This window comes from Canis lupus, chromosome 25 (assembly GCF_011100685.1).
Source record: "Canis lupus familiaris isolate Mischka breed German Shepherd chromosome 25, alternate assembly UU_Cfam_GSD_1.0, whole genome shotgun sequence".
Taxonomy (NCBI): domain Eukaryota; kingdom Metazoa; phylum Chordata; class Mammalia; order Carnivora; family Canidae; genus Canis; species Canis lupus.
The window spans coordinates 18682423-18701023 of record NC_049246.1 but is presented as its reverse complement, the minus strand read 5'-3'; the positions used below and the strand labels follow the sequence as shown (position 1 = coordinate 18701023).

Sequence of the window (18601 nt, the reverse complement as noted above, 5' to 3'; positions counted from 1 at the left end):
TTTCTTGATTTTCCTATTTTGGACATTTATATAAAGAGAATCATATAATACATAGCCCTTTGTAACTAGCTTCTTTCACTAAATAACATTTTCAAGTTTCATTCATGTTATAGTATGTATCCTTTTTATTGCTGAATAATATCCCATTGTATGGATGTACCACATTTTATCCATTCATCTATTGATGGACAGTTGGGTTTCTACCTTTATGCAATTGTGAATAAAGCTTTGAACATTTGCATACAAGTTTTTATATAGACATCTGTTTTCCCCTCTCTTTTGGTACGGACCTAATTCTTACTAGTGGAATTGCTAAGTCATATGGTGACTCTGTTTACCAGTTTGAAGAAATACAAGACTGCTTTCCAAAAGAGATGCACCATTTTACTTTTATACTAGGAATGTACAAGGTTCCATTTTTTCCCCATATCCTTATCAACACTTATTATCTGACTTTTTTTCTGATATCCTTATCAACACTTGTTTTCTGACTTTTTTCCCAGCCATCCTAGGATAGGTATGAAGTGGTATCTCATTGTGGTTATGATTTGCTTTTCTCTTGTGACTGGTAATTACGAACATCTTTTCATGTGCTCTTTGGCCATTTATATATATAATATATATAGAGAGAGAATATATATACATTTATTTTTTTTTTAAGAAATCTCTGCTTAAATACTTTGCCCAGGATTTGACACCAAAAGCAAAGCCAGCAGAAACAAAATTTAACAAGTGGGACTATCTCAAACCAAGAAGCTTCTGCACAGCAGAGGAAACCATCAACAAAATAAAAAGACAGCCTACAGATGGGAGGAGATATTTGTAAATCATATATCTGATAAGGCATTAATATCCAAAACATATAAAGAAATTATACAGCTCAATAGTAAAAAAATAAGCCATCTAATTAAAAAGTGGGCAGAGGAACTGAATAGACATTTTTTCAAAGAAGACATACAAATAACGAAGAGGTACATGTAAAGGTGCTCAGCATCCTTAATTATCAGGAAAATGCAAATTAAAACCACAATGCGGTATCACCCTATACATGGTAGAATGGCCATCATCAAAAAGACAAGAGATAAGAAGTGCTGGCAAGAACATGGAGAAAAGAGAACCATGTGTGCCATTAGTGGGAATGTAAACTGGTACAACCATTGTGGAAGACAGTATGGAAGTTCCTTAAAAAAGTAAAAATAGGATTATTATTCTAAATTTCACTTCTCGGTATATATCCAAAGGATACAAAATCACTATCTCAAAGAAACATCTGTACCTCTATGTCCATTGCAGCATTATTTTCAATAGACATGGAAACAACCTAAGTGTCCGTCAGTGGATGAATGGATAAAGATGTGAGGTGTGTGTGTATGTGTAATCACACATATATATCTTTACATGGTGAAATTGTGTTCTATTCAGACATAAAAAGAAAATCTTGCCATTTGTGACAACATGGATGGACCTTGAGGGCATTATGCAAAGTGAAATAAATCAAATACTGTATGATCTCACTAATATGTGGAATCTAAAAAACTGAACTCATACAGAGAAGAGATCGGTGTTTGCCAGGGATGGGGAAAGGGGAATGGGTGAGGGCAATCAAAAGATACGGATTTCCAGTTATACATAAGTCCTGGGTTGGAATGTACAATATGATGACTATACTTAACACTATTGTATATTTGAAAGTTGCTAAGAGAACAGATCTTAAATATTTTCATCAGAAAAAAAAGTTCTGTAACTATTATGAGATGATGATTATTATTATATTTCTATTATTATGTCTATATTTAATATATTAAACTTGTGATAATCTTTCACAGTATAAACATATACTAAATTATGCTGTATACCTTGCATTAATACAATGTTCTATGTCAATTATATCTCAATAAAACCAGAAAAAATAGAAAATAAAAATAGAAAAGAATGGAAAAAATCCTCTTCCCATTTTTAGTTGAGTTGATTTTGTTAAATTCTAAGAGTTCTTTATATACTCTGTATCCAAGTCCGTTATCAGATACGTGATTTGCAGATATTTTCTCCCATTCTGTGAGTGGTGTTTTTACTTTCTTAATGGTGTCCTTTAAAGCGCCAAACTTTCTGTTTTTTTTTTTTAAGGTTGTATTTATTTATTTGAAAGAGAGAAAGAGCGAGCATGAGTAGGGCAGAGGGAGAGGGAGAAGCAGACTCTCTGCTGAGCAGGGGTTCCATCTAGGACCCTGAGATATGACCTGAGCTGAAGGCAGATGCTTCACCGACTGAACCACCCAGATGCCCGTAAAAGCACCAATGTTTTAAATCTTGTGAAGTCTGTCCAGCTTTGGTTTTGATTTTTGTTTTTGTCATTTGTGCTTTTTGGTGCAGGAAGTGAGAGTTTTAATGAAAGCTTCAGTTACTTATAAGTAGAATTTTATTCCTGTGACTATAAAAATAACAAATGTGTTATAAAGTGCTTTGTAACAAATCAGCAAAATTTAGCAGTTGTAGTCACTTTTTGCTGAATTTTATTAAGTGGTTCAGACAGGTTTTGTTCTATTTTGCCACCAGTTTGGAAATGCTAAATAATAATAAAGTAATCTAATTTGAATGTGATTATTTTTGTCTTTTATGCTAATTACCATATTTAAGAATCTTTTAAAACTTAAACACCACCCACATTATTATAATATTTTTGCTTTGACAACTGCTGACTGCCAGGATCCTCTTGGGAATCACATAATTTTTTATTATTGTGCTTTTGGGAGTTTAGAGGGAGCACACTTTTTTTTATGATTTTTAACTTAAATCTTCTTTGGCATTTCATATATTATTTTCATTTTTACTATAAAATATGTACTTATTCTAAAAATAAATGAAATACTAAAGAAATATAAATAGAAAAAAGCCCCCCTTTCTGTACCTCAAATAACTCAGTCCCACTAAGTAGTGGCAATTACTATTAACTGTTCGTTAGCCATTCTTCTAGAGTTTTATGTGTATATGTAAATACGTATATATAAATATATGACTGTTTTAACACAAATTTTTTTTAATTGGAGAAACAAAAGAATATTAAAGATCTTTACTCACATTTTGGACCTACTAAAACAAAATAATTTTGTGGTATTCATTTTCTAAGATAGCTTGCTTTCTGCTAATTGAAAATAAATTGGCAGTGTAATGAATTTTAATGTATTGGATTTCTGTAATAGTCATTCTGAAATTTGAATTTATTTGTGGTGCCTTAGGATTTCTGTAATAGTCATTCTGAAATTTGAATTTATTTGTGGTGCTTTAGGAATTACTTTTGTCTGAAACAGAAACTCCTATTTTACCACCATATTTGCCTTCATCTCTGCCTCCTCCAGAAGAACTCTACGCTGTTCAAGTTAAACATGTTGTCTCACCTAATGAAGTATGTAATCTAAATTATTAGTTGTTGGTTAAAAATATAACAGGAAATATTGATCTTAAACTTTAGGATTGACTCTTCACACTTCCATCTTCCTTTTTTTTTTTTTCAAATTTTATTTAAATTCTAATTAGTTGCCCGCCTCCGCCGCAGCCGGCCGGGGCGGGGAGCGGGGGGAGGGGCGCTAAAAAAAAATAAATAAAAAATAAAAAATTTAAAAATTTTTTTTTTTTTTAATTTTTATTTATTCATGATAGGCACACAGTGAGAGAGAGAGAGGCAGAGACACAGGCAGAGGGAGAAGCAGGCTCCATGCACCGGGAGCCTGACGTGGGATTCGATCCTGGATCTCCAGGATCGCGCCCTGGGCCAAAGGCAGGCGCCAAACCGCTGCGCCACCCAGGGATCCCTAAAAAATTTTTAATTAGTTAACATACAGTGTAGTATTGGTTTTAGGAGTAGAATTTTAGTGATTCATCATAGAATTTTAGTGCTCATCATTTTAGTGCAAGTGCCCTCCTTAATGCCCATCACCCATTTAACACATCCACCACCCACCTCCCTTCATCAGCCATCATTTTGTTCTCTATAGTTATGAGTCTATTATGGTTTACCTACCTCCTTCACTTATTTTTTTTTCCTCTTCCCTTATGTTCATCTGTTTGGTTTCTTAAATTCCACATGTGAGTGAAATCATATGGTATTTGTCTTTCTCTGACTGATTTATTTCACTTAACACACTCTGGCTCCATCCACATCATTGCAAATGGCGATAGTTCACTCTTTTTGATGGCTAAGTAATATTCCATTGTATATATGTATCACATCTTCTTTATCCATTCATCAGTCAGTGGACATTTGGTCTCTCTCCATAGTTTGGCTATTGTTGATAATGCTGCTATAAACATCAAAGTGCATGTACCCCTTCAAGTCAGCATTTTTATATTCTTTGGGTAAATACCTAGTAGTACAATTGCTAGATCCCCTTTCTCAACATCTTTGCCAACATCTGTTATTTCCTATGCAGTTAATTTTAGCTGTTCTGACAGGTGTGAGGTAATATCTCATTGGGATTTTGATTTGTATTTCGCTGATGATGAGTCATGTTTAGCCTCTTTTTATGTGTCAGTTAGCCATCTGTATGTGTTCTTTGGAAAAATACCTATTCATGTCTCTGCCCATTTCTTACCTGGACTATTTGGTTTTTTGGGTGTTGAGTTTGATGAAGTTCTTTATGAATTTTGCATACTAAACCTTTTATTAGATGTCATTTGCAAATATATTCTCCAATTCTGTAGGCTGCCTTTTAGGTTTGTTGATCATTTCTTTCACTGTGCAGAAGATTTTATCTTGATGAAGCCCCAGTAGTTCAGTTTTGCTTTTGTTCTCTTGCCTCCAGAGATGTATGTAATAAGGAGTTGCTACAGCCGAGGTCAGAGAGGTTGTTGCCTGTGTTCTCATCTAGGATTTTTATGGTTTCCTGTCTCACATTTAGGTGTTTCATCCATTTTGAATTTATTTTTGTGTGTTGTGTAAGAGAATGGTCCAGTTTCATTCTTCTGCATGTTGCTATCCAGTTTCCCCAACACCATTTGTTGAAGAGATTGTTTTCATTCCATAGAACATTCTTTCCTGCTTTGTCAAAGATTAACTGACCATACAGTTGTGGATCCATTTCTGGATTTTCTGTTCTGTTCCATTGATCTGTGTGTCTGTTTTTATGCCAGAACCATACTATCTTGATTACGGCTTTGTAATACAGCTTGAACTCCAGAATCATGATGCCTAAGGCTTTGCTTTTCTTTTTTACCCTTTTTTGTTTGTTTGTTTGTTTTAAGATTTTTATATAAGAGAGACATAAAGTAGAGCAAGACATGAGTAGGGGGAGAGAGGCAGAAGGAGAGGGAGAAGTAGGCTCCCTGCTCAGGACCCTAGGAGCCAAAGGCAGACGCTTAACCAACTGAGCCACCCAGGTACCCTACGCTTTGCTTTTTCAGGATTGCTTTGGTTATTTGAGGTCTTTGGTCTTGGTTCCATTCAAATTTTAGGATTGTTCTAGCTTTGTGAAAAATGCTGATAGGGATTACATTGAATGTGTAGATTGCTTTGGGTAGTATAGACATTTTAACAATGTTCTTTTAATATATGAGCATGGAATGTTTTTCCTTTTTTGTGTGTGTCATCTTCAATTACTTCATAAGTGTTCTATAGTTTTCAAAGTACAGATCTTTTACTTCTTTGGCTAGGTTTATTCCTAGGTATCTTATGGGTTTAGGTGCAATTGTAAATGGGATCGGTTCCTTGAGTTCTTTTTCTGCTCCTTCATTATTGGTGTATAGAAATGCAACAGATTTCTGTGCATTGATTTTATATACTGAAACTTTGCTGAATGCATATAAGTTCTAACAATGTTTTGGTGTGGAGTCTTTTAGGTTTTCTACAAGGAGTATTATGTTGCCTGCAAATGGTGAAAGTTTGATTTCTTTGCCAATTTGGATGCCTTTTATTACTTTTTGTTGTCTGATTGCTGAGGCAAAAACTTCCAGTACTATGTTAAATAGCAGTGGTGAGAGTGGACATCTCCTTTTGTTCCTGACAGTGGAGGAAAAGCTCTCAATTTTTCCCCATTGAGGATGATATTAGCTGTAGGTCTTTTGTATGTGGCCTTTATGATATTGAGGTATGTTGCACCTAACCTTACTTTGTTGAGGATTTTTAGCAAGAAAGGATCCTATATTTTGTCAAATGTTTTTTCTAAAAAAAAAAAAAAATGCTTTTTCTACATCTATTGAGAGGATCATATGGTTCTTATTCTTTCTTTTATGTGGTGTATCATGTTGTTTCATTTGCATATATTGAACCATCCCTGTAGCCCAAGAATAAATCCCACTTAATTGTGGTGAATAGTTCTTTTAATAAATTGTTGGGTTCAGTTTGCTAGTATCTTGTTGATAATTTTTCCTTCCATGTTCATCAGGGATATTGGGCTATGATTCTCCTGTTTAGTAGCATCTTTGTCTGGTTTTGGAATCAGGGTAATGCTGGCCTCATAGAGCTTTGGAAGTTTCCCTTCCACTTCTGTTTTTTGAAACACTTTAAAAAGAATACGTATTAATTCTTCTTTATTATCTGGTAGAATTCTGCTGGGAATTCTGGTCCTGGACTTTGGTTTGTTAGGATGTTTTTTATTACTGATTTAATTTCTTTGCTAGTATGGGTCTGTTCAAATTTTCTATTTCTTCCTGTTTCAGTTTTGGTAGTTCATACGTTTCTGGGAATTTATTTCCTAGAAAGAGATTGCCCAGTTATTGGCATGTAATTTTTCATAATATTCTCTTATAATTTAAAAAATATTTATTTATTCATGAGAGACAGAGAGAGAGGCAGAGACATAGGCAGAGGGAGAAGTGGGCTCCTCACAGGGATCCTGATGTGGGACCCAATCCCCAGACCCGGGACCAGGCCCTGAGCCAAAGATAAATGCCCAACCACTGAGCAACCCAGGTGTCCCTATTATAATTATTTGTAGTTCTGTGGTGTTGGTTGTGATCTGTCCTCTTTCATTCATTATTTTATTTATTTGGGTTCTTTCTCTTTTTTGATAAGTCTGGCTAGGAGTTTATATATTTTATTCTTTCAGAGAATCAACTCTTACTTTTGTTGATCTGTTCTTTTGTTGTTTCAATATCATTTATTTCTGCTCTAATCTTAATTATTTCCCTTTTCTACTGGCTTGAGGCTTTATTTGCTGTTCCTTTTCTTGTTCCTTTAGGTGTATGGTTAGGTTTTCTATTGGAGACTTTTCTTGCTTCTTGAGGTAGACTTGTATTACAATATACTTCCTTTTTAGAACTGCCTTTGCTTCTCCCAAAGGTTTTGGATTGTCATGTTTTTATTTTCACTTGATTCCATCTTTTTTTTTTCTTAATTTCCTGGTTAGCCCATTTATTCTTTAGTAGAATGTTCTTTTTTTTTTTTTTTTTTTTTTTTTTTTTTAATTTTTTATTTATTTACGATAGTCACACAGAGAAAGAGAGAGAGAGAGAGGCAGAGACACAGGCAGAGGGAGGAGCAGGCTCCATGCACCGGGAGCCCTGACGTGGGACTCGATCCCGGGTCTCCAGGATCGCGCCCTGGGCCAAAGGCAGGCGCCAAATCGCTGCGCCACCCAGGGATCCCAGTAGAATGTTCTTTAATCTTCATGTATTTGTGATCTTTCCATATTTTTTCTGTAGTTTACTTTGTCATAGTGTTGTGGTCTGAAAATATGCATGGTATGATCCCAGTCTTTTTGTACTTGTTGAAGACTAATTTGTGACTCAGTATGTGATATCTTCTGGAGAATGTTCCAAGTGCACTTGAAAAAAAAAATGTGTACTCTGCTGTTTTAGGATGAAATGCTCTGAATATATCTGTTAAGTCCATGTGGTCCAGGGTGTCATTCAAAGCCATTGTTTCCTTCTTGATTTTCTGCTTAGATGATCTGTCCTTAGCAGTAAGTGGGGTGTTAAAGTCCCCTACTATTAGTGTATTATTATCAATAAATTTCTTTACGTTTGTTTTTAATTGATTTATATATTTGTGTGCTCCCAAGTGGGGGCATAAATATTTATAATTGTTAGATCTTCTTGATGGATATACCCCTTAATTATGATATAGTGCCCTTCTTCATCTCCTGTTACAGTCTTTGGTTTAAAATCTAGTTTGTCTGATATAAGTATGGCTACTCTGGTTTTCTTTTGGCACATTTTAACATGGTAGATGATTCTCCATTCACCATCTCACTTTAAATGTGTAGGTGTCTTTAGGTGTAAAATGAGTCTTTTATAGGCAGCATATAGATGGGTCTTGTTCTTTAATCCATTCTGATGCCCTGTCTTTGGGGCATTTAGTCCATTTACATTCAGAGTGATCATTGATACGAATTTAGTGCCATTGTGTTACCTGTAAAGTTGGTATTTCCAGTGATGATCTCTTTCCTTTCTGGTCTTTGTTGCTTTTGATCTTTTTTTCCCCCAAAGAATCCCCTTTAATATTCTTGTGGGAATGGTTTAGTCGTCCTGAATTCCTTTAGTTTTTGTTTGTCTGAGAAACTCTTATCTCTCCTTCCTTTCTGAATAACAGCATTGCTGAATAAAATATCTTGGCTGTATAGTTTTCCCATTCAGCATGTTGAATATACCCTGTCACTGTCTTCTGGCCTGCCAAGTTTCTGTGGACAGATCTGCTGTGAACCTCATCCATCTTCCCTTATAGGTTAAGGACTTTTTTCCTTGCTGCTTTCAGGATTCTTTCCTTGTCTGTTTGTGAATTTGACTATTATATGTCTTGGTGATGGCTATGATTTGTTGAATTTATTGGGAGTTCTCTGTGCTTCTTGAATTTCATTGTCTGTTTCCTTCCCAGCTTAGGGAAATTTTCAGCTATAATTTTCTCAAATACACCTTCTTCCCCCTTTTCCCTCTTCTTCTTCTGGGACTCTTGTGATATGAATGTTATTAAGCTTTAAGGAGTTGCCAGGTTCTTTAACTCTTTGTGATCCAATACCTTTCATTCCCTGTTCTTTTAGCTTCATTATTTTCCATAATTTTATCTTCTGTATCACTGATTCATTCCTCTGCTTCTTCTGTCCTCTATGTCATGGTATCCAGTCAGTAATAGCATTTTAAATGTCAGCCTGACTAGTTTTTATTTCTTTTATCTCTGCAGTAAGGAATTCTCTCAAGCCCCACTAATATCCTTATAATTGTCGTTTTAATTTCTGTTTCAAACAGCTTACTTATATCTATATTGATTAAATCCCTCGCCATCAGTTCTTCCTATTCTTTCTTATGGAGTGAATTCCTCCATCTTGTCATTTTGTCTAGGTCACTGTTTGTGTGATGTTAGGAAAGCCTGTCAAATTCCTGCTTTTGAAAGTAATGGCTATATTAAGAACTCCAAAAATGAGGGGGGATCCTATATGCATTATGCTGTTGTGTTTTGAGGCTCCTACCCTCTCATCAGTCCTCTGCAGTTTCTCCTTGCCTGCAGTGGTGGGTGTTTGGACTTTGTCCACTGTGGCAAATTTTAACTAAGTGTGTCTTGATCTGCTTATAAAAAGAAGCTAGATTCCCCTCCCCCGCCAAAAAAAGAAGAAGCTAAATCCTATTTCCCCTAGAGCTGAAGCTTTTAGCACTCTATGATCAGTACACTTGGTGCATGTGAGGGGTTTATGCTGGTTTTCCAGGGGAGGAGCCTGCTGCACTGATTCTCAGGCTGACTTGCCCTAGTGGGTGCACCTACAGGGCACAGGGGGGTGGGGGTTGGTGTAAGCAGCTCTGGTCTCCACTGTGGGGGTGCTGTGTCGCTCCCTGAGGTCACTCAATGCTGATGGGAGGTGTAGAGGGGGAATGATGTCACCCTGCTCTCTCATCCCTGTAGTGGGGAATTCAAGCTGCTTCTGGAAGCCCTCACAGAAGAGCAATCACCTCTCTTGTGCCCCCAGCTTATGTCAGTACTGGCTCAGGATTTCACACTAATAGGCTCAGTCAAGATGTTGAGGGTGGAGAGGGAGCTGTAGGACCTACTTCCAAAAAGTCTCTCATGGATGTTGCCCACAGGCTCAGTTATTTGCCCTGTGGGCCTGCCCACTGGCCTGCTAAGAACATAGCTGCATGCTTCCCTGAGAGCGAACAGTTGTAGAAAGAGCACACCACCAAGGCAGAGGCCACATGTCTTTAATGATCTATCTCAGGAGCCATATGTCATCACTTATGTTCTTTTGATTATAAAGATCAACTCTGGTATCATGTGGGATCATAGGGGCCATTATTAGAGGCTACCATAATAATAATAACTTTGTCAATATAAATGAATACTAAAAATTACAGAATTTGAAAGCTTTTTCCTTCCCTTTCTCCCACTTAGGTGTATATTTGCCTTGATTCTGTAGAAAGTTGTAATCTGTTTAACCAGCATAGTGATACAGATGACAGCGGAGTCAGCTGGGAATCTGAGTCTGAGAGCCTTAATGAAGCACTGCGGAGGTTTAATAAGAATGTGGAGACATTTCCTCCTCTGACGGATTTTAGAACAGGTATACTAAATTTCCTGAGTAAAATGGGATTCTTAATAAACCGTTGATTTGCTTTAATGAGCTTTTGAGGTTTGGCTATTTCTAATGTTAATGCATATATTTTTTAATTTTTTAATTAAATTCAATTTAGCATATAGTGTATTATTAGTTTCAGAGGTAGAATTTAGTGATTCATCAGTTGTATATAACATCCAGTGCTCATTACATCGCATGCCCTCCTTAATGCCCATCACTCCTGAGTGATCTACCCCATCCCCCCACTTACCTACCCTCAGGGAACCCTCAGCATGTTCCCTAGAATTAAGAGTCTCTTATGGTTTGTCTCCCTCTCTGTTTTTGTCTTATTTTATTTCTCCTTCCCTTCCCTATGTTCATCTATTTTGTTTCTTAAATTCCACATGAGTGAAATCATGATATTTTTATACACTTTATATGCATGATCTCTCCGAATCCTAAGGACACTCTATAGATGATCTTTCTCATTTTCTAAATGAGTAAAGTAAGAGAAGGGAAGTAACAGCCTTGGGTCACTTCCGTTTTCCAAAACTCAGCTGCATTGGAAAATTGACTTCATAAAGGTGATTTTTCTAAGCTTGAGGTTTTGCCAAAGCTCCAATTGTTAGAGTTGTCATTCATACCTAAATGGCAGTAATTTTAATTACAAACCACCTAAGTTGATAATTTTGAAGTACAGTAGGGGAGCCCAGGCTGTGTCCTGTCCTGTCAAGATAGGTCAAGTTGTGCCATCTCTTTTTTTCTAATCCATTCCTACCCATATTTAGAAAACATATGTGACTCTTCTATGAAGAAAATGTATCTTGTTACTGCTGTTGACAATTTCTGAAAACCAGGAGTGGTGTCCATACATTTTTACCAGTATGCGATATTATAGAAATGTATTTATTCATAGCATTTTGTACAAATCGGAGGATATACTACTAAAGCAAAGGAAAACATCAGCCTAAAGTCTTACCTGATTTTACTCAATGATATTTTAATGGGTTGTGACTCATGTTTGGCTGATAAAGACCACTTGCTATTCCCTCTGGAATGTTCATCCAAATCGTATAGCAGTTTAGATTGTTGCTCAACTGTCCCTCTATTGCAGGTGTTGCCTGTCCTCCCCATGTAAAGTAGCACTGCTTGTCACTCTCCCTTACCCGATTTTTCTCCATGCTTCTATTTCTTTTTTAAATAGCACTGTGAGGGCAGCCCAGGTGGCTCAGCGGTTTAGCACCACCTTCAGCCCAGGGTCTGATCCTGGAGACCTGGGATGGAGTCCCATGTTGGGCTCCCTGCGTGGGGCCTGCTTCTCCCTCTGCCTGTGTCTCTGCCTCTTCTCTCTCTCCTCTCTGTGTATTCTCATGAATGAATGAATGATAAATAAATATAAAATAAATAGCACTGTGAGCAGGAACTCTTTGTACTGCTGTGTCACCAGTAGTTAGAAGGGCATCTTTCACAAGTTAGGTGCTCATGAACATTTGTTGAATGAGTAAAATAATAAATTCATGATTTTTTCTTTTTATAAACTCAGATTTATAGTCTGGAAGAAACCGTTCCTTCCTCATTGTCTTCTTGTCTCAAGAGAAGTCACAGAAACATTCTGTGTGTAATGTGATCATTCATGGAGTTATATATAGCTCCATTTTCTGTGGGTATTTTTTTTATTCCTCAAGGGTTTTTTATAAGTATGCACATGTACAAGTTGATTCATAGGCAAGTGCCTATTAAGTTGTTTTGTAGGTTAAAATAACATGACAACTAGGTTGGGTTGGGTTTTTGGTTTTTGGGTTTTTTTTAGTTGTGTTTTGAGAGGAACCTTCAGCCATGTTTCTAAGGCTGGAAATGGTTGAGACTGTTAACAGTGATTCAGTCCATTGCTTACTATGCAGACAGCTCTATTAGAGGAGATTTTTTTACTGTTCTATTGATAATCTTTTCTATAAACACAAGAAATTGTTTAAAACTCTGTAATAAAAATCTTGTACATTAGAGTCCTGTATTATTTAAATATCACTTTCCCACAGCTACACTTCTGTGGAGATTATGTAGAAAAGAATGATGACATACAAGGGATGGAAGTAGAGCAAGACAAGGGCCTAAAGTATGTTCCATTTGCTCTGAAATCTAAAAGTGTATGGAGAGAAGTACATACTATATTAATTTTTTCAGTTTTACTCAAGCCTAGCATTCATTCATTCATCGAGCAATTGCTTGTACCAGGTACCATATTAGGAATACATATACGGTTCGGCACATAAGAACTAGTGGACTAGTTGAGAGGGGACATGAAAACCATGTTCAATATGAAAATAACAGCTCATAGCAAAGGTAGATGCACAGTACCATAGGATCACAGAGAAACCAGTGACTAGAAGTAGTAAGGGCTTTTTAAAAGTCATGTTGGAGCTAACCTTTGAGAGATTTTTCAGAAAAAGTATATGGGGAGCCATCTAGATAAGGGGAACAGCCACAGCCATGAGCTGAAGTAGAGGCTCGGGTAATTCTAGCTAGGTAACACTTGAGAATATGGGGTAGAAGTTGGTTGGGAGTAGATTGTGAAGAACCCTATAATTGCAGTTGATATTGTAGATGGTTATAATGCCATCGAAGAAACAAGGGCAATTGAATTTTTTAAATTTAATTTTTGTGTTTTTAGAATGGATTGGAGGGGACAAAATTGAAAGGAATTGCAGAAACCATGGTATATCTTTTGCAGAAGATGATGGCTTAAAAGAAATTTCAGGAGTCTAACAAGTGGGGGCATTGGAAGGATAGTCTAAGCCATGGGCAGAAGAACTAGGAACTATGAGAATGGGAGAAGTGCTTTTCTTCAGAGCTTAATTCTTAGGAATTAGGAAAAACAAAGTGTATAAACTGTAAACAGAAAAAAAAAAAACAGAATCTAACATATGACAGACTGTTGAATGTTTAAACCTGAATGGTAGGTTTATGGTGATTACTTTTTCTTTGTACTTTTCTGAATTAAAAAAAAAAAAAACTGTTGTTTAACAAGGCAGTGTGATTGTTCTTTTTTCTGTCTTTCCAGAAATGCCTTGCCTTGCAGAATATGATGATGGCTTATGGTATAGAGCAAAGATTGTGTCTGTTAAAGAATTTAATCCTCTAGCTGTCCTGGTACAATTTGTTGATTACGGATCAACTGAAAAGCTGACAATAAACAGGTTGTTTTTTTTTTTAAATCAACTTAGTTGAATTAAAATTTAAGTTTTAAAAATAATAATTATTGGGAAAGTTTTGGTTTACTTTTAAAGAAAAACTTTTAAAGCGACTTATTAGGATTTTTAAAAAATCTGTAAGTCTTTTTATTGTGGTAAAATAGAAAATTTACCTCGTTAGCCATTTTTAAGTATACATTTGATTAATATTAAATATATTCTGGATGTTGTACAGCTATTGCCACTGTCCATTTTCAGGACTTTTTTGTAATCCTAAACAAATTCTGTACCCATTGAACAATAACATTCCATTCCCTTTTCCTCACCTCCTGGTAATCTTTTTCTACTCTCTGTCTCTGAATTTGTCCTATTTTAAGTACCTTACATAATTACTGTCAGACAGTATTTGTCCTTTTATGTCTGGTTTATTTTACTTAGGATAATGTTTTCCGGGTACACTCAATTGTAGCATGTATCAGAATTTCATTATTTTTATGGCTAAATAACACTCCTTTGTGTATGTGTATATATACACACAATGTTTTATGTATTCAAATGTTGATGGACACTTCAGTTGTTTCCATCCTTCAGCTGTTGTGAATGCTGCTGCTATGAACATTAATGTACAAGTAGCTGTTTGAGCCCCTTTCAGTTGTTTGGTATGTACACCTAGAAATGGAATTGCTACATTATATGGTGCTTTTGTTTGACTTTTCGAAGAACTGCCAAACTTTTCTGCAGTGTCTGTACCATTTTACATTCCCACCAGCAATGCACAAGGATTCCAGTTTCTCCACATCCTTACCAACACTTGTCATTTTCCTTTTTTTTGTTTGTAATATTTGTGGTTAAATACATGTATCATAAAATTTGCCATCTTAACCATTTTATTTATTTTTTTAATATTTATTTACGATAGAGAGAGAGAGAGGCAGAGACACAGGCAGAGGGAGAGACAGGCTCCATGCTGGGAGCCCAACGTGGGACTCGATGCCGGGGCTCCAGGATCGCGCCCTGGGCCAAAGACAGGCGCTAAACTGCTGAGCCACCCAGGGGTCCCCCCATTTTATTTTTTAAAAGACTTTATTTATTTATTTATTAGAGACACAGAAAGAGAGAGAGAGAGAGAGAGAGAGAGGCAGAGGGAGAAGCAGGCTCCATGCAGGGAGCCTGACGTGGGACTCGATCCCGGGTCTCCAGGATCACCCTTCACCCTGGGCCAAAGGTGGCACTAAACCGCTAAGCCACTGGGGCTGCCCCATCTTAACCATTTTAAATGTACACTTAAGTAGTGTCAACTATACCCACATTGTTATGTAGCCAACCTCCAGAACTCTTTTCATTTTGCAAAACTGAAAACTCTGTACCCTTTATACAACATCCCCCATTCATTTCCCCCTCTTCCAGCCCCTCGCAGCCACCATTCTTTCTTTGCCTATGAATTTAACTATTGTAGGTATCCCACCCATATAAGTGGAATCATACAGTATTTGTCCTTTTGTAACTGGCTTATTTTACTTAGCATAGTTTCCTTAAGGTTCACCATGTTGTAGCATGTGTCAAAATTTCCTTCCTTCTTAAGGCTGAATAATATTCCATCATGTGTATATACTACCTTTTACTTATCCATTCATCCATGGATAAATGGATATTTGGGTTGATTCCCTTTTGTGACTGCTTTCACTTCATTAGGACTATATACTGGGAAGTGGAATTGCTAGGTCACATACTCATGCTATTATTAGTATTTGGAGAAACCAGCAAACTATTTGTTTCCATAGCAGCTGTACCATTGTGCACTGAGTGTCCAGGGGTTCCAGTCTCTCTCCACATTCTCACGCTTGCTGTTTTCTGGTGTTTTGATAGTAGCCACCCTAATGGATGTGAGGTTGTATCTCACTATGGCTTTGCATTTGCATTTGGTGATTAGTGATGTTGAACACCTTATCATGTGCTCGTTGGCCATTTATGTATTTTCCTTGGAGAAATGCCTACTTTTTAGTGTATATTTTTTCTCATTCTGTAGATTGCTTTTTCACTGATTATGTCCTTTGCACAGCTTTTAATTTTGATGTAGTCCAATTTATTTTTTTCTTCCATTGTTTGTGCTTTGGTATTACCTAAGATTCATCACCAAATCCAATGCCATAAACTTTTCCCATATATTACAGCTTTAGCTGTTAGAGAATTTTAATTGTGACATTCTGAACATCTTAAGAATTTCTTTTGTGACAGACTACGTCAAATTCCACTTCACCTTATGCAGTATCCAGCCCGAGCCATAAAGGTTCTCTTGGCAGGATTTAAACCTCCCTTAAGAGATCCAGGAAAGACAAGAATACCATATTGTCCCAAATGGAGCATGGAAGCATTGTGGGCTATGATAGACTGTCTTCAAGGAAAACAATTGTATGCTTCTTCCATGGTAACTATCTCAATTAGCCAAAATCTTATTGAAGCTATTTCTAATGTCCCTATGTTCACTTTCTAAAGTGCTTTCTATCAATGCAAATCTAGATGTAAAAAAATGCTTTAAACATATAAAGCTGTAAATACTATAAGATTAATTTTAAGGCTTGTTAAAATTATGTTTTAGTTTATATTTAGCAAAATGTATTAGCCCTATAATAATATATCACTGATGTAATGAATAAGATGAAAATGACCAAGCTGAGTATCCTATAATCAACTCATAAATTGAGGGAAATGAAACATTTGTAAACCATTAATAATATGAAGTAGAATGAGGTATGTTCTACAAAAAAAAAGTATAGGTGCAAGGACTGATTATTTCCATCTAGAGAGATGAGGATATGATACGGTATTTGCCTCCTCAGCAGGCCAAATAATCAGTGAACAGGTAGGTCTGGGAAGTGACATTGAGCTGCATCCTAAAAATAGGAAACCCCAGAAGGGGAATTCAGGTCAAAGCCACGGAATGAATTGAATGTACTAATTTTGAGTTGTTTAATGCAGTAGAACCTGTATCAAAAGGTTTAGATAAACACAGCACTCACATTCGACACATAGCACATGCAAATAAATATACAATGCACACTATACTTAAAGAATATAGCGTGCACAATATACAGCACACAAACACCCCTACATCACATTCTCACCACATATACAACATATACCAAGCATATGCCACATAAGCCACACACAGCACACAGGTACCAAAAACCTTTTACACATACACTACACATATACCACAAACACAGAGAACACATATACCATACACACAGTACATTGAACACTCTAAACACACACAACAAACAAGAATTACATAAAATGTACAAGACACACAAACACCTCATGTAACACACACACCATACATATCCCACTACAGAAATACCACATATTCACTATACATCCCACACAAAACCAACATGACATAAACAATTCAAAAATATACACCATACATACACCACTCATGACTCACATCACAAAGCACTCATACCCTGCACATAAAAGAGAAACATACAACAGACAACACATATAAAACATACAAAATACATTGCAACCAAAACACCCAAACACGATATACTCACCCATTCAACACATACCAAACATATAACACACACAAATCACTCAGCATTCAGACATCACACACACCTAACATCATTTGTACTACAGACTACACACACACAACACATATTCATCACATATATCACATCTCCCAGTACTTACCCCACATATCACACACCACACACCAAACATACCATGCATATATGCCACATGCAACCATGGTACACATACCACACACTCCAAATATACAACATACACTAACATATAGCACACACACCACACATATACCACAAAAACACCACACACATATAAAAATAGACAATTCACACTACAGAAATTTCATTCACACACTACATATATACCACATAGGCACCACACGTAACCAACACCACAAAAACATGCAACACTGGAACACACATACCACTCACAACAGACACCAGCATACACCATACACTAAAGCAGATAGCATACACACAAATATACCACACACAAAACACATATGGAACATAAATACACCAAACACACTGCACACATGAAACCAACACACCATTTATACCACATACCATATATATATCAAACACATCACACATACACCACTTAAGCATCATGCATACCATACACTACATACAACACTTACACTACACAAATACCACATACATTAAACATACATGTTTGACACCATATGCCTCACACACAACACATACAACTACACCATGCGCCAGTCAAAACTACACTCACATTGCTCATATACCAGGCACAACACATACCACACACACTCCATACATACAGCACAAACTACACATAACACAACACAAAAACCACACATGAAAATATACCACACACACACACACACACAAAAAAAAAGAAAATATACCACACACTACAGAAATACCATTCACACACATTTACACCACACTCACCTCACAAACCTACACCACAACATACACATCACACATACACCACTCAACACCACATATAACACACAAAAAGACAAAATGCACAACATGCACAGAGTACACACACACCTGGAGTGCCTGGGTGGCTCAGTTGGTTAGGAGCCTCACTGTGATTTTGGCTCAGGTCATGGGATTGAGCCCTGTATGAGGCTCTGCACTCAGCACGGAGTCTGCTGAGATTCTCTCTCCCTTTCCTCCTACCCTCTGCTCACTCATGCACACTATTTCTCAAATACATAAATCATTGAAAAAAATACACACACACAGGGGCACCTGGGTGGCTCAGTTGGTTAAGCATCTGCCTTTGGCTCAGGTCATAATCCCAAGGTCCTAGAATCGAGTCCTGCATTGGGCTTCCTGCTCCCTCTCCTCCCTTGTGCTATATGAATAACATTCAAAATTTCATCAGTTTATGCATAAAAGTATAATGCCCTAGGGGTAGAATATAAATGAATTT

The 18601-nt window shown here is 36.7% G+C and overlaps 1 protein-coding gene across 2 annotated transcripts in view; it reads left to right on the top strand.

The window, feature by feature from the left end:
• RNF17 (ring finger protein 17) overlaps positions 1–18601 on the top strand; it is a 116236-nt gene that overhangs the window by 97284 nt on the left and 351 nt on the right. For both annotated transcript variants that reach the window (XM_038573546.1, XM_038573545.1), the window contains exons 31-34: positions 3284–3400; positions 10307–10475; positions 13528–13663; positions 15893–16082. In XM_038573546.1, coding sequence (XP_038429474.1) covers positions 3284–3400; positions 10307–10475; positions 13528–13663; positions 15893–16082 — 612 coding nt within the window. The remainder of the gene's footprint in view (positions 1–3283; positions 3401–10306; positions 10476–13527; positions 13664–15892; positions 16083–18601) is intronic.